The 24,798-nt window shown below is 35.5% G+C and overlaps 3 protein-coding genes across 3 annotated transcripts in view; 1 reads left to right on the top strand and 2 right to left on the bottom strand.

Annotated features, from left to right (window-relative positions):
* The window catches only part of LOC128682858 (Krueppel-like factor luna), a 76,189-nt gene that overhangs the window by 34,169 nt on the left and 17,222 nt on the right, over nt 1–24,798 (top strand). The window lies entirely within an intron of this gene.
* The window catches only part of LOC128682856 (probable cytochrome P450 303a1), a 108,508-nt gene that overhangs the window by 70,253 nt on the left and 13,457 nt on the right, over nt 1–24,798 (bottom strand). The window lies entirely within an intron of this gene.
* Nucleotides 2,677–4,212, bottom strand: LOC128682857 (uncharacterized). The gene is made up of 2 exons (XM_053767813.1): nt 4,077–4,212; nt 2,677–3,886 (listed from the first exon to the last, which is right to left on the bottom strand). Exons 1-2 carry the CDS (start codon nt 4,096–4,098, stop codon nt 2,724–2,726), a joined length of 1,185 nt encoding a protein of 394 aa, XP_053623788.1. The 5' UTR covers nt 4,099–4,212; the 3' UTR covers nt 2,677–2,723.

The following is a 24,798-nucleotide window of genomic DNA, read 5'->3' as shown; positions in this document are numbered from 1 at the left end:
CGATCTAACTCAGGATCAACTCATGTTAATTTTTAATGCCAATGCGATTCATTTCAGGTTTAAAATTGAACTGCGCTGCATTTGAAAATGTTTAATGGTATCCATATCCAGAGGCCTGCCGATATCCATGTCGATTTATAGTTGTTTATCAATGTCGTAAGAATAGAAATATTCTAGATCGGAAGTCTGTATGTCGTTACGCTTTCCCAATTCTCAAGAGGGGATTGTTGATAGTTGCTTAGAATAAGTAATTTATAGCTAAATCAGAATGTTAAACTGTTAAACAATTCGAGTAAACTCACCGTCTGGTCATCAAAAATAAATAAAATTTACTTAGTGCTTCCATACACTAATGTGGCCGTCCAAATCAAATGGCACGTTATGACGCCCGGCACTTCGCCATTATTGCCGTTGTTTTGTATTCGAACAACGACAATAAACCTAATTGCCAGCCGCCTTAAGGTCCCTTATGATTTGGACGGCTACATTTAAAAAAAATAAATTAGTGACATTATAATAGAACATAGAATAGGACGAGCCAGGACCACCCGTAGATATTATACGAGGCGACAAAGTTCACTAGCCTCGGCAGCGTTCCCAAGGAGGAGAATCTTTAAAGTATTGACCTGGAGCAACGCGACGTCACATCCCTAAAACAACATGGAACATGTGTGTGTACGTTAGAGAGAAGGATTAGTGATTTGTATTAAGAGTAGTGATTAAAATGGCGCAACTTCGGAGATCCTTGTTGTATTTGAATTAGGTATATTAATTAGTTAATTTAGCTGTTTATTTTCAGTAGCCTGAAACGTAAGCAACGTTTTGATTACAAGAATTGTAAACATAATATTCGGGAAAATTATCTAGTCTCATTTCTGAATAAATGTATTCGCTAGATTTAAACCCACGGACAAGTTCATTGCAGATTAAACGTCTCTAAATATAGTCATTTTATATTAATTAGAGTGAAAACGCGGACGGCATAAACAGCTGATTTTGTCTACAGAGGACCGTGCTTATTATGGATTTTAGATGCAGGTAGATATGAATTAAAACTTCGTTATTTGACTACATAGTCAAAGGACGTAGTTTTAATTCATAAAAGACCTCTTTTATCTTTAAATGACCGCCTGTGTACATAATACAAGTTTCTATACGAAACGTGTATTGAAATAACGAAGATTTGATTCATAAAAGAACTGTTTTACGGTAAAATTAACACCTTAGATATTGTATCTGAATATATCTAGGATACTAGACACAGTCTTCACAGCTGTAAGGCAACTATGGTATTCCCAAAGAGGGTTAATGTTAGACAGGCGGCCGGTGTTTGTGCTGGAAGTAATCCAAATGGTGAAGCGGTATTAAGCGTCTTGGCGCAAAATGTCCTTTTCTCAAAAATGTCCTTCTCTCAAAATGTCCTTGTGTGTTTTTGATGATAATTTAGATAGGCAACTAATTAAAACAGTTATTTTTTAAATAAAAGAACATTTTGAGATAAGGACATTATGAATAAGGACATTGTAAGAAAAGGACATTTTGCATCAAGACGTATCTAAGCAACAAACATCGTCACTTTCGTATTTATAGTTCACATAGTCATAGTGTCTACGCGAACGAATTCGTGGGCATCAGCTAGTTTAGAATATGATTTGAAAAAGTGCCTGTGAAGGTTTAACTTCTAAATATAGCTTTAACTTTAGTACCAATATTTCTGTTGATACAGCAAATATATTCCTCTGGAGCCCGGTTTGTTTCGAGTTCTCGTAAATTTAGTTTTGTATGGTCCTTCTGTACAATAAATTAGTATTTCTCGTAAATTACAATAGTATTACTATTATATTGTGTTGTTACGCGATATATCATTGTTAGTCAGTACAACCCTACGAGTAGGTCGGGGTTATTATAGATATCTGCATTCCAGACGCTGGGCAGATAACGCACGTATGTATATTTCGCTACAATAATAATTGTTTACGATAGGCCATGGTTGTTGGTTTAGAACAACCGCGACTGTTAAGAATAGCCGACAAACCTACTTCGTACGAAAGAATTTCATACCATTCCCAAGCTATGTATTCGTATATGTGTAATCGACCTTTGACTTTGACGCTAGACTGCCAAGGCGCGCGTGGTCGTTTGACAATACAAACGATTGGCATGTAATCAGTTTCCCGTTTGATCTATGACCACAAACGAAAGCACGCATGGTCAATTCTCCATAGCCCACACGCCATAATGATTCCAAAAAAATGACTATAGTGAATCGCAAAATAGCTTTGGTGGTTGTATGTTTTTTACTACACGCAAAATATACATCTGATTTGACCTAGATCATATCGAAATGCGCCGATTTCTATACGATTAATGGCAGATCCTTCTGGAGCTATAGATTTATAAAAATAAATATTCTGCAACTCAAAGTATACTTGCCTGTCTTTAGTATTCGAACACTCACGTCCTAACCACCACGGAGTTTATATCAGACTAGAATATTGATATATTATATACGAATAATTGATCCTTTAACTATACTATAATACTTCAATATTTTCAGTTCATTAAAAAATTACATTTAATAAAAAAATCCTTAATATTTGATGCTTTTATAGACTCGCGTTTAGGTAACCCTATGGCACAACCCGTTCGAATACTGCTATAAATATAAGAATTATATAACAAGGCAATAAATTTAATCAACATTATAGTAGAACTGTTCATTTTCATAACACTGTAATTTGGTACCAAACATGTTCAACGTTTTCTTTCTCCTTCTTCGGCCATTTTGCTATATTCGCCCTCATATTCTTGACTATACTATCCAAAACATAAAATACATTGATTTCTTGTTGGCTCCACATGGAAAGTATGTCTGATATATCTTCAAGCTCGCTAACGTTCTTGTGTAACTGGTAGAATTCATCAATAATATCGAAGAGCCGAGTGAGCGCCATGGCACCCGGCCGCAGAGCTTGTGGCACCTTATTGTAAATTTTTTCACCTTTACCAACAGCCTCGTCTAGAAAATCCAGTGTATCCCTCTGGACTATTTCCGAGGATACAGTAATATATTTCAATGTTTGCCTGAACTTCACATTAGATTTGATAAAATCACTATGTGCTTGTATCACTTTAGGTGCGATTTCGAAAAACTCCGCCAACTCGTATTTAGATAAAGCAAAAACATTTCTTATCCATTCCAGGGCGAAGTCGGAATATTTCGTTTTGTCTCTGCAAATCGACAGAACCTTGCAAACGCGAAATCTTATGTAGTTGCTTGTGTTCTTCATCTGTTGTCTCAATATCTTGTCGCGTAGCTTCTGGTGATACCACGTCGTCGGGGAATCTAGCATCCCTTTCACCAAATTGAGATTAAATGAGACAATCTTCTGTATAAAAGTGATAGCCATTTCAACAAAATCTAACATGAAGTCTTTATCGTTATTATTTGTTTGCGACTTCATAATTGTTTTATATTTTTTCAATATCATATTTTCAAAATCTTCTTCGGAATTATTAAACGCACTTTTCACTGACCTAATTTCTGTTGCACCCAATTGATAAATACTATTTATATTATTTTTTATTACTGTCAATTGGTCAATGGATTCTTGCATTAGCATTGCTATGAATATGTTCCAGGGCACAGTATAGTTCAGGGTATCATTGGAATACTCTTCCATGTCGTCGCTGATGTTGCGCGCCGTGACGTCATTTGGGCTGTCAGTGCTTTCGAGTAATCGTAAATCTGGAAATATTGGCGACACTTCTACGGCTGTTGAGTTTTCATTAATATTGTCATGAGCCGCCTTAAATATGTTATTGTAAATTGAATTCACCCCGTCTTCGTTCGAGGAATAGCATGTGGTGAAACATATTATTTTGTCTGAAATTAAAACAAAAATCTCTTTTAACCACTACATTATGGGTTTTTTTACAATAACTTATAGATTAAAGGAAATTATTTGTATAGATTCATGTAATGCCTGATAGAACTGGAATATATTTATTTGCCTGTAGTCCCTCCGCTGGAGAGAGCTAGTCCACGGATAGTCATCGTAAAAGAACAAACTTACACAATAAAAAAATCCTGTACATTATCACTCAGAAACTACGTGTTCAAATGGCTTGCTCCGATTTAAAACAAACATAAAACCTCAATAAATTACGTAAGTTATTGTTTTCCACATCAGAATCGATAAATGGTTTTATATTGATATTGGAAATCTAGATCAACACAGTCCATAAAATACATGAGTATTGAAGAAATGGTAAATATTATTAGTGGATTTGTAGAAAATCTGCGAATTGAGGCCAGTTGGGGCCAGCGGAGCGTGGATTTACCCTTACGAACGTATTATTCGAAACGTGAATATTCTACATAGTATTCTGTTATTAGGATTTAGATACTATTAACGTAGGTTTCTATGAAAACTTAATTTTTAAAATTTTCACCTAAAAATTCACGCAGTTTCATTTCCTCATACAAAATGAAACCTGTTTTTTGAAGTGGATGAATAATTTTGGAATGTATATTCAGAAACCTAGGTTAATACTTGTCTTAGTAAAATAACATTAAACTATGTTAAATTTTGCACGTTTAGAATATTATTTTGGTATTATGTTTGCATGGGTTTCGATTTTCTACCCATGCTCCGGAGGGCACTTAACTGTGAGTTATAATTTGTCATTGAAGTTAAATAATTGAATATAAATTTCGAAAGTTTCGCTGGCTGGATTAAGTTATTTTTTTGTAAGTATTCTGTCTTCAACTCTCTGATGTCGAGAGTAGCAGGTATTTTCTATAATTATAACTAAAGACATTTTTATATTAATGATGATCAATTGATGCAACTAATTCCTATTTATTTTCTGTATAATATTCAAATATTAATTTTCTTTAAAATAAATCTAATATTTGTAAGTCCGTATACAATTCTGTGTGGCTAGCATTTTTTAATCTTTGTGTTGATCTATAATTACTATTGAATGAAATTTCCTTGCAGTTGTGTGGAAAAACAGCGCGTTAAGTGAAATGTACCATCATCAGGTAATTAAAGAACTCTTCACACCTTGCTCTTGTCGGTGGAGTTCCATCCATTGTTGTCTCTATAGCCAACTCCTTCCCTATTAATACTACACAACGCCCACTTTATCATTATTGGCCTGAAGCAGTAGTAGGGAGTATTGCTCTCGGTATCCCTTCCTTCTTCCTTCCATAACATATCCATTCCTTCTGTAATACTATATAATGAAAACTCTTCTATCTTCAATATGTTTCTTTTTCCCCAATTCGGTTTAGAACCTCTTCGTTGCTAATAATTCTTTCTTTCCAGCTAATCCCATCCAATCTTCAACATCACGAATCTCGAATGCTTCCAACATTTCCCATCTGATACAATTGTGCTGCTTAAATATGTAGCAAGCTGCCGAATTCATTGCGAATTCACCCTAATCACCGCCACATAGAGATCTATGCTGGGTAACTCGACTTGCACTTGGCCTGTACACTTGTACAGTATTTTTCCGTGTCAATTACAACGTGAGCCACCGAGCAGGGGTCGCTGTCTTGACAAGGACTGTGATTCGAGATAAACCTTGCACACCTCAGTGACAGCTCCATAGAGCTTTATTCCAGTTTGTGAGCCTGGATGTAATTTCGAGTGTAGTTCACCTCGGACTCACATCATTCAAGTGAATCGAACAGACTTTCTAGTCTACTTTGGAATCAATTTATTTTAGTTTATTTTTTATATAGATAAAAGTTTACTATACATATTTATAATGTTGCAAATTATTACCTGCGTGAATTCGAAGTCGAAGTGATGCCAAGTCGAACAAAGCAGACAGCTGTAGCGTTACCAAACTATCGACAGTTACACTATTGATATGCCTATGTATCAATAGCTATTTTGGAGAAATATTAACAATGAAATTTTGAGAGATATAAAAACAATATAATAACAAACAATGAAACTAAAAATTAAATATAACAATTACTTGCCAACAAATTTCGACAGTTTTTGAAGTACGACCCCGGTACTCGATAAATTTCGAAACTGAAGAAGGCGGCATGACAGCTGCTCATTCAGCCGCGCGGTCTATTTAGTCTAGCTAGGAATCCAAGTTTAGTTTTATGCCACGTCTATGCCTGTTAACGCATGCGTTTGGCTTTTGTTTAAGCGGAATGGTAAGTAACTGTGGCCATACCATTCCAGTAATACTTAATGAGTTTATTATACTTGTGTTGCTGGTGCCTTGCGTTAATAAAAAGCTCACAAACTACGCAATGTACTTTTAATCGCGTCTGCATCTGAGTTTGGCGATAGTATTAGAAACCATTATGTTACTCGACTTGGCTTCCTTGTGCAAAGTGCAGCGGTGCATTTGCAACGTATACATCCGTCTCTGTCGCACAATACAGTATTCACAGTCGTCGATACGTCACGGAATAACTACAAAATAACGTTGATGCAAAGTAACAATTTCTATTTTATAGTTCTAAAAATGTTTTTATTAATCTCATTTTATTAAATATATAACAACCATGCGTGAATTTCTTTTCTCAAAAAGAATTAAATGAATGGATTCTCAAATAAAAGTGCAGTCGTTATTTTATCGCGCATTTTGTAAGATCGGTAAATTTCATATAAATTTGATTCCCATCTTTAGTTAAATTCCGCTCAATTTTTCCGCTATCCGCTACGGAACCCTAGAAGTCAAGAAATAAGAATTATATTTAAATAAATGCACCATTATTGAGATTATTCGGACGTCATCTCAGATGTCGTATTTTCATACAGATTTATTCGAACACTTCTAGCCTCCGATAGTAAGAATAAAAACAAACGTGCAGCTCCACCTCAACATACTTCTCGATCCCTTCACTTTCTTACTTGTTTGGATTTCCCTTCCCGCGTCAATATTTCCCGAAACCTGCGCATACAGGCATTTTTTGTGCTAGCGTACATACTAAACCTCATCTTCGCTTCCCATCGGTCTACGTTTAGGTTAAACGTACTCAAATCCACACTTATACATAATACATACCAACTATACAGAAAAAATATGTGTATTTTTGTTGCTTTTTTGACGTGACAACGTCTTAAATTAGGTTGCGGCTGGGAGTCACTTATGAAAAAGTGTAACGCCCGGTAACGTTACGATGAGTCACCGAACGAGAGAGAGGCCGCCGAATGCCTTGCGTCTCTCTCCCACTCAACTATGATCGGTCTGCCGCGCGCGTAAAAAGACGTTGTCACGTAAAATCTTCGCCCGTAAAACCGACTTTACAGGCAACCATTTTTTCTGTAACGAATAAACTCGAAAACTTATTTAAATTTGATACATGAGATAGACGAAACGTTAAGAAGTAACAACAGTCTGCTCTTTATTATGGTTTTACCCGAACATAGCCGGGTGGGCGGCTATTATATATTATAGTTATTAATAAAAAACGTGTCGCGTACCCACTTCTGTACCCTCCACATTCTGCGCAGGCGTCGGTCCCCGCCATGAATGGCATTCCAGAGAGCCGTTGGAATGAAACTGTTGTCGATTTACGCAATTCGCTCGCCAGATATATTTGCTTTTACAATCTGGTTTCTATTGGTTACTCTTACTATGAATAAACCTTGTATAAATGATCATTCCCACTGGTGGGGCACTTGCCCTCTTTATAGATGGAGTTTGGGCCATGGCTCACCACGCGGGCCAATGCGACTGCAAATGAGCATGGAGGAACTTTAGATTATAGAACACATTTGTGGTCACTCATCATATAAAAAATTCTATCTGCAAAGTCTGTCTGTCATGGCTAAACCGCGGTGTGCCGATTTTGATAAAATTTGGAATAGATATAGCAAATGGCTTCGCTCGGGTTACACCATAAAAAAATATACATATAAACATTCCGTTGGAATCACACTAATTAAAAATTCCAAATCAAAATCCGTTGCGTAGTTTTAAAAATACATAGGGACAGATAGACAGACAACGGAAAGTCTTTGTTTCAAGTGACAGTGATAGTGATGACCCTGATTCAAATATACTAGACCGCTAGGCTAGACTCAACAAGACTATTATTTGTTTTAGTATTTAACAGATAGGTTAAATATTAAATAAATAATGACTTCATAACACCACCGGAACGTTATCAAAATAATTAAATAACTCAGCATTACACAATATTTCTCAAATACACAGAAGTTTTAGAATTTAATTAAACCAGCAATTCGTTGTATCCGTATTTCGTTGCAAATTGGATTAGACGAGAGTGGCTTTTAGGTTTTATTTTGTGTTAAAAAATCGTGTTATTTTATCAGAGAAATAAAAAGCTAGTAACGAAAATGGAAACAGTCACCACTGAATGTTGCAGGGATTTTTGTGTTTCACTGGAAAATAAAGTGAAAATGTGTTTGCGCTCAAATGTGTTTCCGACCTAGGGATCAAAAGTCTTATATTTACCTTAATCCGTGTAATCATGCAACACCCTAATACAGCTATACCTATATTTATCCTTCCGAGAACTCGTCAACTAAACTCGTCGATTGTCTGACATTACATCTTGCGACTGCTCGACGACAAAAAGATTTGTTCCATTCATTCCGGCTAGTACAACTAGTTACTACTAGTTACACTCGCCGTGCGATTGTGCGAGAAGGCGAAATGTCTTGCATTCTGTTTACTTCTTCTTCTACTAATCGCTCGACGATAGAACTATTGTTTGGATAAAACCAAGCGTATCCGTTTCCAAATTTATCTGATCCCGGATAAAGTGTCCAAATACCGACGTTACATACAATACAAATATAACCGTCGTAACGGCCACTTTTTTTTTTACATGTCTATAGTCAAACGTGCGATAAAAAGCCGGTTTTGATTAGACCAGTAAGTTCAAGGTCGCACCGACGACCGCCGCCGATTGGAGAAAGTGACATTGCATCACTGATAGTGTAACATATACCTACTTTCTACCGAGTTAGATAAGCGAATAAATATCGCGACAATAAAGTCTTTATTGGTTATTTTTTATTTTTTCTTCCATAAAAAAATTCCATACGTACACGGGCTTTTACGAGTAACTCAATCGGGAATCGTATTGTCCTGATACAACGGGGGGTTTATCGGGACAGTATTCGTAACCAAACCACTAAGCTATCGAGACCACGCCAGAGTTCGGCTGAATTATAAACTTTTTTCATCTCATTACTATTTTCAAAAATAAAAGGTTTCTTTGCATGTCGTGTTTCATTTAAAATATACCCCTTTTTGATGAGTCAAAAGGCTTTTATTCTCACTTGAAACTTCTCACAGGAACAAGTTGTATATTACAAATTTTATATATTATATGATGTAATATGTAGTTTAAGGAGATAGACGCGTTATGAAAGAAAATTCAAGACGCGGGCAGTTCAGCAGAATTTTTGTGAGCTACTAAGCACACTTTATCTGTTGTAATATGTACCGCTGAGCAGTAGGTTTGCCAGACTCAGATTTATCATTTCCTGGATTTCGTGGACATTTCTGTGGTCACAAATAGAATTAGATTTTTGGTGTCTATGGGGTGGGGTCTTCTTTGCGTGTCTATGGGGTGCTACTTAAATATATTCTTGCCAGAACCGAGCCACTTCGATGGCATCATCGGAAGCTGCCATCAAGTCAGCACGAGTACAGGTGTTTGGACACTCGGGACAGGCGAGAAGATGAGCCAGCTATTTATATTAGCTAGCAAGATATAGACCTTTCTTCTTTTAACCAACCTTCTCTATCCTGTGCTAATCTCATCCAAAGAAAAAAAAGTAAAAGAAGACCTGCTTATGCCCAGCAGTGGGCAGAGAGGAGCTGATATGAAGATGGATAGCGAAACCCAAACATGCCTAGCTATATTGAATGTAATGCAAGCATAGTAACTGTGGTATTTCAATTTTGTGAAAAAAAAAAAACTAGTATGAAATATTGGGGACAGAAAAATTTCGGGACGATCCTGGAGGTCCGGGCCATTCGACAACCCTACTTAGTACTATTATATTTTATCTTGGCTAGAAAGCACGTTAAAAGCATCCTTATCTCTGACCGCGCCAACAATGTTTCAAAATACAAAGCCAACTGCGATTACCCGTTGAGTCGCCTAATATCAGGTTCCAAATGCCTTTGGCACTTAAGATACCTGGGTTCTCAGAACGGCAACACGGCCAACCTCACAATTATCTTTCAATTTATTGTGGGTAGCATCAGTCAACTTTGATGTGAACTTTAACCTGCACAGAAATATGCAAAGTACGCCATTTTGTTTAAACGTCGGTGGAACGCAGGCTAAAATCAACTTTGAAGTCACTGGTTCAATGTTTGATTTTAGACCTATTTCCGTACAACTTATATCTATACAAATAAACAAAAATTGCTCCGTTTCGAGGTGAAATGAAAACAGATCGTTGCCAGCAACTTCAGCCTAAATTTCGATCGTTATCCTATTTCGGCAAGGTCGAAAATATTCTTGCCCCTTACCCAAATCCCATTTTAAATGCGGTCGGCACACGATTTCATTTTCTTCAACCTTCATTCACTTTAAAACTTTGATGACATCACCTTCCATCTTTTCTTTGGTCTCTCTCCATCCATCCACATTTATATTAATCACTTTTGTCACGTGCGACTCATTCATTACATTACATGCCCATAAATAGTATGTATATACACTAAATAATGACCAGTGGTGTGTGTTGTCTTTACGTTGTCTGTGTGCCCTAGTATGACCGATGTCTATTGGGAGGACTGGGAGGGAGGTTCAGAGAGGTGCTATGCGATAATAAACCTAATGGAGTTAGCCGTTACATGACGTAATTGCGGAATGCCGCGGCGCGGGTCAGCCAACGGCAGGTAGGTACTTACTCGATAACCTTGACTATACCTTTTCAGGTGTCCAAACGACTGGCAGCGTCGTTATTTTTTTTTTATTTCTGTTAGGAGGTAACTTTTTTACACGACCAAAAATAAGTTTTGACAGAAGGTTTTATTATCGTCAGAGAAATATTGCATTCCATGCGCGTGTCAGTCGTTGACTAATTACCTCGACGGGAGCCTATCCTGGGTGCGCCGCCGGATCATGTTTATCATAATAATACATTGATATCTAAACAGAACGTGTATATTAACTTTCTGTGCAAACGGTTGTAGATATCTGCTTCAAAATTGAGTTGCAAAATTCCATCCGTTGCAACATACCTTGAGTTACATCGGAAGTTGTCGCGTTGGTGGTGTAATGATTGAGACGTTCGCCTATAGATCGAAAGGTCCCAGGTTCGAATCCTACACGTGTCACATAGCTTGTATATCAATCTCATGTATAGTAGTTTTCATTGATTACCACTTGTTTCCGGTGAAGGAAAACATCGTGAGGAAACCTGCATATTGTTGTGAAATGGAGAAGACAATTGCAAACCACTCCATTAATACTGCCAAGAGAGTTATTGTGTGCATTTCATTCCACGTAGTGACCACGACAATAAAGAAAAAGAATAACTTGAGTAAGCACATCTTGTTGCACATAACTGCAAACTGGTGGTGAATCCTCAACTATCGAAACATAAACACGTAAAGAACTCAATGATAATTATAGACAATTATTGCTAAAAAGATTCACAACATGTTTTCGTATAAAGTAAAATAAGTATTGTAGTAAATTATTTTTTTTTTCTATAGTATAGTGGGTAAGCAGCCTGATGGTAAGCAAATATAAAATCCTATCTGTAATCCAAATATACGAAACAAAATCATATACGAAGCGTAATATAAAATTCTATTTGACTTATCAAATGCAGGTCGATAGAAAAAGGAATTTTATATGCGTTCTGGTTTGAATTCAGTATGGTCTTTATTGCAGACAAATCACACATATTTTATCCCCACCTACAAAGCAAAAATTAATATATGTTAGATAATATTTTTATACTTAAACGCTTATTCCCCATGGCTGAGGGTCGTGGACTTAAGCGGAATGAAACATGCACTAAGACTCTCCCTTCTCTATTTGACACACTAGGTGTTAAATTATTAACTAGAGTGCACGGATTTTTAGTTTTTCAATTTAAAATTTACATATTTCATTTTGCTCTGATCAACTCTGGTCACGTATCCTATACAATAGACGGTGTTAACGTCATACACTATATATTGAGCCAAATTAGTTCGATTGGTTGTTACAATGGAATAAATTATGAGTTTCATTGGATGAAAATAATTATGTTTTGATTCTAGTGTTCAAACTTACGTAATGCGCGGAGTTACAACTATATTTTAAAGGATAGCATTGTTACTCAAAGAAAAAAGGAACCTTAATAAAATAGCTCTGTTCTCGGGAGTCGTTCCTGAATGCACCAATCAGGTCGTGCTTATCATTATAATGAATTGTCATCCAAACTAAACGTGTGTACAAAACTTCAGCTCAATCGGTTGAAGATATCTGCTTCAAAATTGTGTAGCAATATTCCACTCGAACATACATGCGTTGCAAGTTTAATAAAAGCTGGCATAAATGAGGTTTAAAATTGCACTATCGTCGTACACTGTATAAATCTGTAATGCAGTTTATCACCACACGCATTATCCGATTCAAACCCGAAATCCGTCGGTCTACCCTTTAAAGGGGTCTATAGCATTTTCCTATGAAGGGATAAATTACATCACAGTGTTTCAAAGTGCCTTTTGATTGGCTCTCACTCAATTAGAGCAGCGGCGGTAGCGGTGTCGGGTAACGTGATTACAACGCGTGTGTGCACTGTGGTCTGTGTCCACTAGTCACATTCAGATTCTTTATTGCAAGTGACAGGTTTAAATGATGTCACATAAATATAAAGTACCAGTGACGCCCTGCAAAGGCTACTAGATGCCATTTACTTAAATATATGATTCGTGTTATCTAAATAAGGGGAATCGAAGGGATTTACTGATCATTTTTATCATCTAAAAAAGTCTTGAGATACTATAGTAACATTTGTCTAAAAGGAAAGTTTTAAGATGCTTATTAAATAAATTAGATTTTTAAATATTTTTTTTATATTATTTGGTATGTTATATATTTTCATAGCCAATTTTCAAAAGTCTCGGAATATATTGTTGTTATGGTTGTCGTTGTTGGTAATGTATGGTTGTTATGGTCGTCCGCAAAGTGGTTCCTTAGGAAAGTAGATAATAGAATTGAAAAATTTATATAAAACATTATCATAGCTCAATTCCGTCAATCCTGTATCGCCTCCTGGCTCTATTCACTTCCTAAAGATATGTATAATAGTAATATAAATAGTGTAATGTAAATTTGTATCAATTTTTGCGGCCACGAATAACCGAAGACGGTGATCTCACAAATTTTGTTGAATACGCGATACACGAAGCTTAGAAAACTGTATTAAATGATATCCCGGGATCATTTAATACAGTTCTCTAAGCTGTATCGGTGGACATATACCCTAGATCGTAACCAAGTTAGAGATACTGCATGGAAAATCCAATCGTTTTGTTATGGTTTTGGTCCGCATTGTAAGGGTAATGCGCTCCACTGTGCGCTTCATTAATAGCAAAACTAACAAATTTCACTTCCGTTATAGTTTTGAATGAACATCTGATTAAAAACATTTCCAGTATCGATGGTTCCTTCATATTTTGGCATTTTGCTAAAAGCTACATAATTTGGAATTTAATGTTTGTTAGAATTACAATTAATATGCACAGATAATATATTTTCCAATAAGTGTACAATGTATGTGAAAAATTTTGTGCTAAAACTGAGTTTAAAATATAAACAAAACAATACAACATGAATGAATTCAGCTACTATTTAAAGAATCTCAAATGCCTGACCCGCGGCTTACTCGTGGTTGCGCTGAAAAATTCAGGTAACAGGTCAAACACTGGTACAGTTACCCTACAAGTCAAGTTACCCCAAATGACCTTTATACAGCGACAATACGGCTCAATAACAAAGATATTGTATAATACATCCGTGTGCTTTTAACTGTACCCGACGAATGACGAGAATGTGAAACATTTTGCTGGTTTAATTCATTAAAATTAAAACAAAACGCGGCTGTCCTTTTTGAGGATTTGAAATACCTAAATAGAAAAAAGATATGTTTAGTACAATGTGAGTGTAGACAGTGGGTTGCACTGCATTTGCGTAGAAAAATACCAAGTACGCCATTTTGTCAAACGTGAGCCGCGCAGTTTTAAGTCAATATCAAAATTGACTGGTCTAACTCACACAATCCATTGAACAAATCCAATAATGGAGATTAGTTCTGACTTTGAACCATTGCTAATGGTTTTACACGTTAATTCAATATCGAAATAGTTATTCAACTTCAACCGATTTAGCTGAAATTTTGTATACGCGTTTAGTTACGAGGACAATGTATTATTATGATACGCATGACCAGATGATGCACCCAGGAACGGCTCCTGACGAGGGAATTCTTCAATGGTTTATTTCACGGACGTGAGTTTTCATGCATCACGCATTGAATGCGAATATAAGATCTCTCTGACAATTATAAAAGCTTGTGTCAAAAATGTCATTTTTTTTTAAACATTACATTTTCTACCATGGAATTAGTTTTCTACTCTGTATGGATGGATTAGTTAATAGTGTTTATTCGAAAATTAAAGCTTGTTCGCCACGTTCATGGTCAAGCAAACCACAAACAAATGTTATATTATCGCGAGGATTGTAAACGAAGTGGTAAAGAAACAATTGTTTTCCGGTGATGACTGTACTATTCTGATATTTGTTTTGCTTGCTTGGACACAATCTATATTGCATAGTTGTTAAAAGAGGGGTTTTGTTGTTTGTTGTAAAAGTGTAAATGATGTCCTTTATTAGACCGTCGCGGGCACTTTTGATATCAAATTTTCCATTATGATTCCTGAATGTTACAAACTCGCTAAGATTTGTAAAGTTTATGTGACGATCGCATGAGAACTCTCATGATTCCCACAGGGTAGGCAATTTTTAAATCACCTGAGATTTTTTTTAATTTCCTTCAAAAAAATATACCAATTTAAATGTACGAGATTTCTAAGATATTCGGTAGGGTAGAATAGACTTTTAATATCGCCCTTTACTACTTTTCACGTAGTAATGGACGTGCAATATGCAGGATTAATTTCACTTGAGCAGACAGCGTGACAGCGTGAGAAAATTCATCGTTATACAAATGCGTCGCAAGTAATAACCACAGAAGCTGGAATATTACTTGAAGAACACATAAGGGACTATGTTATATTAACTTTGTGTATTAAAACAGTCTTTTACCAACCTACTTGTGCCTTAGTAATGAGTATCCTCAACATTATTATCCTTACATTATGAAACAGTCTTCTACCGCGCCTGTCTGTCTATCTGTACGGGATAAACTCAAAAATTATTACGCGGATATTCATGCGGTTTTCACCAATAGATAGAGTGTTTACTGAGGAAGGTTTATGAGTATAATTTATTATGGGGGCCGCTGCTGGTATCGACTAAATCGAAGAGGCTTGCTTTCGACCCGAAAATATTTATTATTTATAAAAATTATATATTATTATAATATTAAGTATTCAAGGGTGTAACGCTCGTTGTATGTTATTCCATAATATTGTATTAAGCTAGTGTTTATATATATATGTATCTATGTGGGTTACAGCGTTTGCAATATTATCGTACGGTATATTGAGTGTCTGGTACGCAAATTAAATTGTGATTGACAATCCCATCTATTAATAGCCGCAAAGCGATGTATTCACGTATATATTAATTATAACTAATCTATAACAGAATCCATTTGATTGAGTGGAATATGCAACTAAGAGAACGCTTTGAAGTGCGTCCACAGAACTCTGAGCAATGGGGCTTGACTCTTAAGCAAGTTATGCATAAAAATCATTATATATTACGGTTTTTATACCACAAGCCATCAATGTATATATGAACTGCCAAGTTTCGCGCACTGTTATAATGTATAATTATGAAAATATTAATATCTGGATAAAATGATGTTATCAAAAATATGCTGTAAAAAACCAAAGTCTCGCGGCTCAGTTTTTCTACCGTAAAAAGTTGTGAGATCCATGTAATACCAAGTCGATTAATTTATTTAATCCCTACTTAAGGGACCTTCTGTCTGAAGTTACTACGTAAGTTATTATCATATCAATATTAAAATTTTTAGGTTTTAAAAAAATAGATCGACTTGGCCATCGCATGATAACACAATGTATCTTACAATTAATATATATTATTTTTTATTTTTTTGTTAAATTATTAATATTTGTATCAAGGTTCTGATCATTTGAAATTGCATTTGCGTTAAGTCCGCCTTTACGCTCATTCATGTTCGAATACTTGTTATAAGTTCTTTGTAAACGGTGCAATAAGAGTTCGTCTTCAGTTCATCTAGCCGTATAACTATTTAGCTACACTCGTGAAAAAGTTTCTTTACTATTAGTTTATTGGACCGTTTTTGTGACTGAATTTTCAATATATATTTTTTTTAAATGTACAACTTTTTTTATTTAATTTTTTTCATTTTTAATAATGATGTAAATTCGTCGTCTTAATTTTTAATATATGTATAAGACCTTTATAATTGACGGTCCTTGGAGAAAAGACCGCGGTGAAGTATGTTGCGCCGCTTCTTCTTCACCTGCGCTTTGGAAGTCGGCGGTAGACTTAGTTGAAGTAATTTTTTGACGTCATTCAAGTGATGTACATATCATCCTATATTGAATAAAGAATTTTGAATTTGTACAACACATACAAATCTGTGATAGGAATATAGGCCATTTTGGAATTATATGCACATAAGAAGTAAGGACAGTATTAGTATGCTTTGTATATTTTTACAAGTGTTTATGTTTTACTTCAATTTACGTGAAGGGGGGCTTTGCCCAGCAGTGGGACACATCATTCACAGGCCATAAAGAAAAAAGTGTGTACTTTAACGATATTTTGTTCGAGTGAAATCTTGCTACTAAATTTTGATGCCGACATCTCTAACCGATTGAGCTAAAATGTTGTATACACGTTTAGTTTGGATGACAATATAATTTGCATGATCCTCGGTGCACCATCAGACATTGCATATGCGATACAATTTATATCTATGGCGATATTCATTCAGTCTCGACGAGGCATTCTAAATACGAGGCGTACAAGGCGTAAGCGAGTTTTAATAGTGATATTTCAGTTAAAATCTTATTCATTTTTAAACTATAAGACACCTAATATGATTCGCCTGCATAATATATAAATACAAGCCTTTAAATACACGACCTCGAATGCCGCGCACGTAACAATCGCTAATATACATACAAACATCATTACAGACAGACCCTGTCGTGCTGATAGTGGCTATGTTTATATATATAAAGGTATAGTAAATACAGACATACAGGTATGCGACTAACAAATGCGCTGTGTTATGTCATGTGTAGGCAATTTCACGGCAATTAAAAGCTAGGCCTGGAATCAGAAGAGTTTCTTTATAGGGTTCCTACTAGGGCAAAAACCCTTGTAGATTCGTCATGTATGTCTGTCTATTCGTAAGACATAGCTACGTATGTTATTCAGCAACTTTTCTTACTTATTATAACAAGTTTATTTGTTTGACAAATTAAAAAATCTTCGACTTTCAATATTCATTTCGCTACAACTTTTGAACGGCTGAATCGGTTTTCATGAAACATGGCTAAGAACACTCGGGATAAAATTATTCATGACACAAAACAATGTTCTAGGAAGCACAAAATTTCAGCTTCCTTCGCCCAGTACTTTCGGCTGTACGTTGTCTGTCAGTCAGTCAGTCACTCAGTAACGAGTTTTATATATGTTGTTGATTATGGTTTAAGAGATTTGACGTCAGAAAAAAAGTCGAGAAACCTAAGGATTTTCAAAATGGTAAGCTTTATTTTTTTACTGACTCCGAGGCGTCACAGCCCCGAATGTAACTGGGAACACGCAATTATGCCAGAGAAACAACCCATTTCGTGTACACACATCTTTACTTCTATACTATTTATTATTACACAGAGGTAAGCATTTGTGAGTATGTTTTGGGGCGGGAAATCTCCGAAACCACCGAACCGATTTCAAAAATTCTTTCAGCATTAGAAAGGTACATTATCCAAGATTGCTATAGGCTATATTTTATCTCAAAATTCCCACGGGAGAGAGGCCCCGGGCAACATCTAATAATACTATAATTGTATAAGCGGCACTCCATGGCTAAACTATGGCACTAATTTATAGCACAACGGTCTAGAGTACGTTGTACCTTTAATTGAGTTTGTACTTACCTACATATGCTGGCGATGACTAACACATTGACTCATCTCTGAGATAACGGAGCAAAGATGCTGTGTACAGAAGAGACAACCTCGTGTGCCTAATCAGTCGCGTATTTTACTAGTAATTTTTGTTGTCGTCTTCTCGACTCATGGCTAGTTCGTCAAATCGAAAAGAAAATTGTTCCATAGATTTTTGACAATGTGTGACCATTGCGTCAACGTTAACTGTATTTTGAAAATATATTTATACATAGTTTTAGTTTTAAATTTAATTTAGTTTTAGTTCATAATTAATAAACTATTATATGTTTTCTCGTAAATATACAATGTACATTTTCTATATTCTATAGTGTAATGAACAAATGAACAATATAATACTTTCTTATATGAAAATTGCAAATACTGTAATGGTTTTGTTATTTTTTTTAACACTTATTCGATGTATGTATGTATGTCCAAGGTTTTAATCCTTGGGTGATGATTTTTGTGATATTATCAAATAGTTTCATAATAAATTTAAATAATTAAAATCTATGTTACAATGTTAGAATTTGTTAAAAATAACATTTTATTTTAAAAATATTTTTTTAGAAATGTAACATGTTGGCCATCTGTGAATCCGTTCATGATCGCATAGTCTGTGACTGCCTACTGTTGCGTTTACGTGCCACAGTATAGAGAAGCTACAGTTCATAGTGTTGGTACACAGCTGTTAATTGCCTACCGCAGTCAATTAAATGTGTGAAATAAAAGCGAACTGTATTCTTTGTATGCCTTTTTTGATTTATTTTAAGCTTGTTTACGTTTTCGAGTGTAGTAAGTATTTGCAATGACTGTTCAGATTTTTCTACTCTATAATGTGAAGATAAATTCTTAAAGGGAATTGATGGTGCGTGGTTTTTCGTAATAAACATTTTATTTGTAGCTTTTATCCGTGAGTTCGTCTACGTGGAAGGAAAGTATCTCTTTATTATAATAGTTAAACTTGAACCAGTGTTTAATTCGCACTGTAAATTTACTTTTTACTGACGTTTCCCCATAATGATAAGCGCTTGATATTTGCTCTAAAGTCACATAAATATTTTTTCCACTAAACTTGGGGTTTAGGAGTTTAGGGCTGCGGTGGAAAGAATATAAGGACTTTGAAGTTTTCAAAACAATTACTTTCAGGTAAAATATCAAGCGTTTACCATTTTGGGGAAATAAATATAACGGTCAACACTTCCTTTTAAAACCTTCTTGGGGTTGAAGTGGAAACACACAAATAAACACCTTAGAGTTGAAGTGGAACGGTTTTTGGGATTTGGTGGAATAAGCCATATCTTAAACCAGTTGTTTATCTGTAATTTGTTAAATGTTCTGGTTGTACAATCTTTAAATGCCACACGAAATTGATAGTTTCAAAAGAATATATTGTTGAAGAAATTTATAAACGGCGATTGGAATCATGGTGCCGAACAGTATTCCCAAAGAGAGATGCAGTCGTCCGCAAAATCAAAGCCAAATATTCAATAACATTTATTTTATTAATAAAAGAAAATGTGACTTGGGGCTGTAGTGGAATGAAAGATTAAGTTTTGAAAACAATGACTTTTAGATTAAGTTTAATAACCCTAGACAACGGCTCAGTTTAATACATTTCAGCTCGAAGCCGTAGATAATTCTTTGTTGAATAAAGTGCACTCAAAATCCTTTGTGAAATAGATTGGCGCACTTCAGACGAATGGATAGAATATTTATCCTAATAATATAGTGGGAGCGGCGGCCGGTTTGTGAAGATTTAATTTATCTTTGTGTACCTTCCCAAAATAGCTACAAGAAATACTTATGTTTCAACTGGCTTTCGCCCGCTACTTCGCGCGAGTAAATTCCCCACGCGAACAGTTATTTTTTCGGGATGCAAGGTATCCTATGTCCTTATACTTATACTTCTGAATATATTTTATACGAAAGTTTAGGTAGATGAGCGTGAAGATCTAACAAACTTATTTTAGCCTTTATAATATTAGTTACAATTAGAATGATTATGATGTTACATATTTTTGGTTCGTGAGAAGAGTGCAACCACGAGAGAGAGAGAGTGAGAGAAGACTATTTCTGAATGGGTTTAGTCAGACTGTAGTTTTTGCTGCTGTCCTAATTCGGCTCAGGCGCGAAACGTCTATTTCACATAATGTCGTAGACGTAAAATGTCTCTTTTCTCCAAAAACAGAAAGATTTTTTTCAAAACTCCCCGTCGCGATGAGACATTGTGCGAGAAAGACATTATCAGAAAGAAAAATTTTACGACTAGAGGGTATTTTGCGAAAGAGACTTTTTGCGCACGAGCCCCTAATTTACCAGTGTCTAGGGTGAATGGGAATTATACTGGTCTTTTTTTGGGGTTAATTATGACCGCGGGGAGAAAGCTAAATGAATTTACTATACCGGATGTACAAGAAAACCAAATTTATTTTCTAAAAAACGCGGTCCTAATCGAATAATCTCAAAAAATTATTGGTTGGATACCACGGCGCTAATTTCTTGCGTATTTTGGATCGTTACACATCCCTTCTCGAATCATAGCTACGTAAAGTGGATGGTAATCATTACTTACGAGTATATACGAATTTTTAAATCTTTACTGCACTTGATCTTAGACTTCAATCAAGTCTACATCAACCCAAATGGAATAAAGAAATTTTAATTGAATAATATCCGAAATTATGACTAATTTAACTATGTCATAAGCACATTTACAGGTTAACCTACTAATCCTGCAAATGCCATTATTGTAAACTTATGAACAAGAACAGTCATAATATCAAATTATCCGAACTCATTGCAAAATCGCCGTTATTACCGTTCATAAAAGTTCTATGCCGGTTACTTGAGGTTTGCCTGAATGTTTATCAGTAAATACACGCCTGGTCGATTGAGCTGCAATCGACTGCTGGCCGAGGTGCGATTATTAGTGATTGCAGAAATTAGAGCAAACGGAATTAATATTTCCAGATATTGTGAACTATATAATCGCTTTTGTTAGGGTTGTCACAACGTCTATAAATGCGAAAGTCTGTCAAAGCGGAACAGACAGACGTCCGCCAGACAGATTCCGTCTTGACTGCTAAACCGCTGGACCGATTTTGACGAAATTTGGTATGCATGTAGTTAAAGAACCACGTTCTAAAAGACTATAATGGAGCATGAAAGGTTGTATGAAAATTATATTAAAAAGACTACCAAAGACTAAGGTCATCTTTTCCATAACTTTGGTTGTGATAGCCAATTAGAACACAAAAATATTGATCCTAGGAATTCGTAATCTGACATGGGTAAACTCATTAATGAGGAAAATAATAATTACGCTTTTGTTGGTAAACAGTTATTATACTCAAGATGGCATTATATAAAATCGGTCGGGGCTAACGACTAAGCTACTCGTATGTACGTTTTCTTCAAAGACTTTTTGAATGAGGTTTTTTTCAGGTCACAGTCACAACCTCAGAGTTACATTCTGCGAATTAGTTTCTTATTTATTTCATCGCGGACATTGACGTAATACGGGACAGTATGGTCAAATGTATTTAAAAATAAATAAATGAAATTTCTTTACTTCAGTCCATATTACGAATACATGTCTGATTTTATCATTTCAAGGTAGGTTCTTAGAATATTCACATTAAATGGGAACGATTTTTTTTTTCTTTTTTTTCCACATAAGAATCGGCACAATAGGTTCGGTCGTATGTAAAGTGAGTAGTGAAAATAACCAAAATATAGGCTTTATATTCGGGGCTCGGCGAGTAACCAACAGACAATTATCGTGAATTTAGCTTTACAAATCAATAGCTTGACCTGTTTCTGTGGAGATTGGACTTTAGAAATCTTCACTAAATATACATAAAACAAAGTGGCCGTCTGTCTGTTACGCTTTATACGGATATTGGTGAAGTTTTCCGTTTTAGACTATTTATTCCCGGAGAGTTTATATTTAAATGACCCCGTGCGATGCCGGGTCGGGTAGCTAGTGAAAGATTAATGTGTCTAAAGTCTTCCATGTTATATTTAGTTTGAATTATTTTTATTAGCCCTGCCGAACTAATGACAGTTGACTGCATCTCGGGCTCTGCAGCTGAGCCACCATTCTGTTAGGACTATTGCAAGACAGATAGTAACCCAAAGTCTGAATGTGGCATTGAAGACGAAACCATAGACCATTGTAAAGCGATGTCCTAAGTGCCAATATTGGGGCGACCCGAGTCCCTTTATAATTTAACTTCAAAAGCTGTAGAACGGTTGCTCAACCTAAACATATATAGGTATAGCACTGAACCTATTTTATTGACCGAGCGAGTTGTAACATTCTATTTGGGGCAAAAATACATTTTTTGTATGTATGTTTGTTTGTAACGCGATAACTTTCCAACTGTTGGTCCGATTTTGATGAAATTTAAAAGGTATGTCGGATATGCCAAAAGAATTTTTAAGTTCGTGGGGCATCATAATCGGTTCAGTCATTTTTGAATTATTCACAATTTTGTAAAAAAAATATTGTGTTCGCGAGGTCTGAGTTCGCGGCGTACAATTAGTAATTGTGATGTATGTACCTCGTAGACCAAAATAGAGAATACGAAAGATGTATGTACGTAAATATTACAATATAGTATTGTTTCATTTTAAGCTATATATTAATTGCCTATGGACTGACTTTAATAAATTTCATTTGTTAGTCTCCTAATCGAGCCAGTTTTCCTCTCTTGATATGTACAGAAGAAAATGCATATACCTTATGATTGCTGCATTATTTCCCGGGCCTATTGTGAAGGTTAATCAAGGGACAGGACTTAAAAATAGGAATCGTTGTATGTTCTCTGTCCATATCTGATATTAATATCAGTTCCACCAATAAGCCTTCTATTTAACGTGCGCTTTGAACACAAATTGATTTTAGTCTTGCGTCTTCTTCTTTGAGTGCTATTTATTCTTGTCCGTAAAATAATAGTCTTATCATGTTGCTAACTGTACTAACATTTTCCCATAGTAAACTCGAGAAACTGGGAAAGGCGGTTGAGAAAGTCAGTCATGCGCAGCGGATAACGCTAGGATGACCATGCTTTGTTAAAAGAAAAAAAAATCTTTTTTTTTTTTTACTTCATATAATCAGTAGCCAATCAATTGGTACATGGGTGATATGATTTGATTCCTCACGCGGTTGTTATTTGATTGGACCATCAGAAACTTTATTTCCATGAATATATTTTTTAAAAAGCTGCGCTTTCTTTGCTTGTCAACACTCTTCAACAATATTTGAATTATAGATTCTTCCGGACAAGTTCCACTGCCTGAAATCATCATCAACAACCATTTAAACGTCCCCACTGTTAGACACAGGCCTTTCTTATGGACGTATGGGCCATGGCCCAACACGCGGGCCAATTGCGGGTTGGCGGGTTTGTACGATTATAAATACAACTGGGACCGATGACATAACGCTACCCATCCAATGACCGACCATTGTCAGAATGATTTAAACGCCACTATAGCGCTAACAACGGCGGCAATGAGTTGAAACAGCTGCGCCGTGATCGCTAATCGTCTGTTGCTATGACGACCTCGGTGGCGCAGTGGTAAAGTGCTTGCCTCTGAACTCAGAGGTCCCGGGTTCGATCCCCGTTCGGGTCATGATGGAAAATGATATTTTTCTGATTGGCCCGGGTCTTGAATGTGTAGATACACATATGTTTTTGTTATAAAATATAGTATCGTTGAGTTAATATCCCATAACACAAGTCTCGAACTTACTTTGGGGCTAGCTCAATCTGTGTGTTTTGTCCTAATATATTTATTTATGTCCTAATATATTTAGTTATTGTTGTCGAATGATTTAACAACGATATCGAAGTATATTTGAAAAGGGTATTTTATTATCAGCGTCAGATTTTGCTTATAAATATGTGCATACATTTTTATAAGCAATATCTGACGCTTCGTTGCTGTCTATGTCTATCTATTTAACCCAATCACAATATTGCATTGTAATTACCACAGCACTCTATATATGTATTATAATCAAAGGAAAATATTTGGTAAATTTTGCAGCGCGAATTAATCACACAATTTTGTAGTACATGCGACGCGAAGTTAATTTTATAACCTAAAATGTAACGCTGTAAATATGGTTTATGTTACGGTATATTGGTTCAGGAAATTATCGTAAGTATTCCATTAGAATTAAAGTATGAACTTTACATTTTATAAATACAGCTCGAATTTAAAATGTTTATTTATTACTGATATTAACTGAAACCATTTCAATATGGGAAATATTTGGTATTTCAATTAAGTTTCAAGTTTTAAGAACTATTTGATCATTAATTTATTGGACATATTTATTAGACAACAATTAAATTTATATTCATTAAGAGGCTTATGTGACAGCGGGCACTAGTGACTTCACGAGTGCTGACAAAGAAATACTAAATGTTATTGTTGTTGCTG

This window comes from Plodia interpunctella, chromosome Z (assembly GCF_027563975.2).
Source record: "Plodia interpunctella isolate USDA-ARS_2022_Savannah chromosome Z, ilPloInte3.2, whole genome shotgun sequence".
Classification (NCBI taxonomy): Eukaryota; Metazoa; Arthropoda; class Insecta; order Lepidoptera; family Pyralidae; genus Plodia; species Plodia interpunctella.
The sequence above is the reverse complement of the archived record's forward strand: the minus strand, read 5'-3'. Positions and strand labels throughout refer to the sequence as shown.

What these genes read in the sequence shown, in the direction of transcription:
- LOC128682857 (XM_053767813.1), bottom strand. Translation starts at nt 4,098, where the DNA reads ATGTACAGGATTTTTTTATTGT. An exon ending in GTACAGGATTTTTTTATTGT is followed by an intron (nt 3,887 to 4,076) that starts GTAAGTTTGTTC and finishes TTTTAATTTCAG; the next exon opens with ACAAAATAATATGTTTCACC.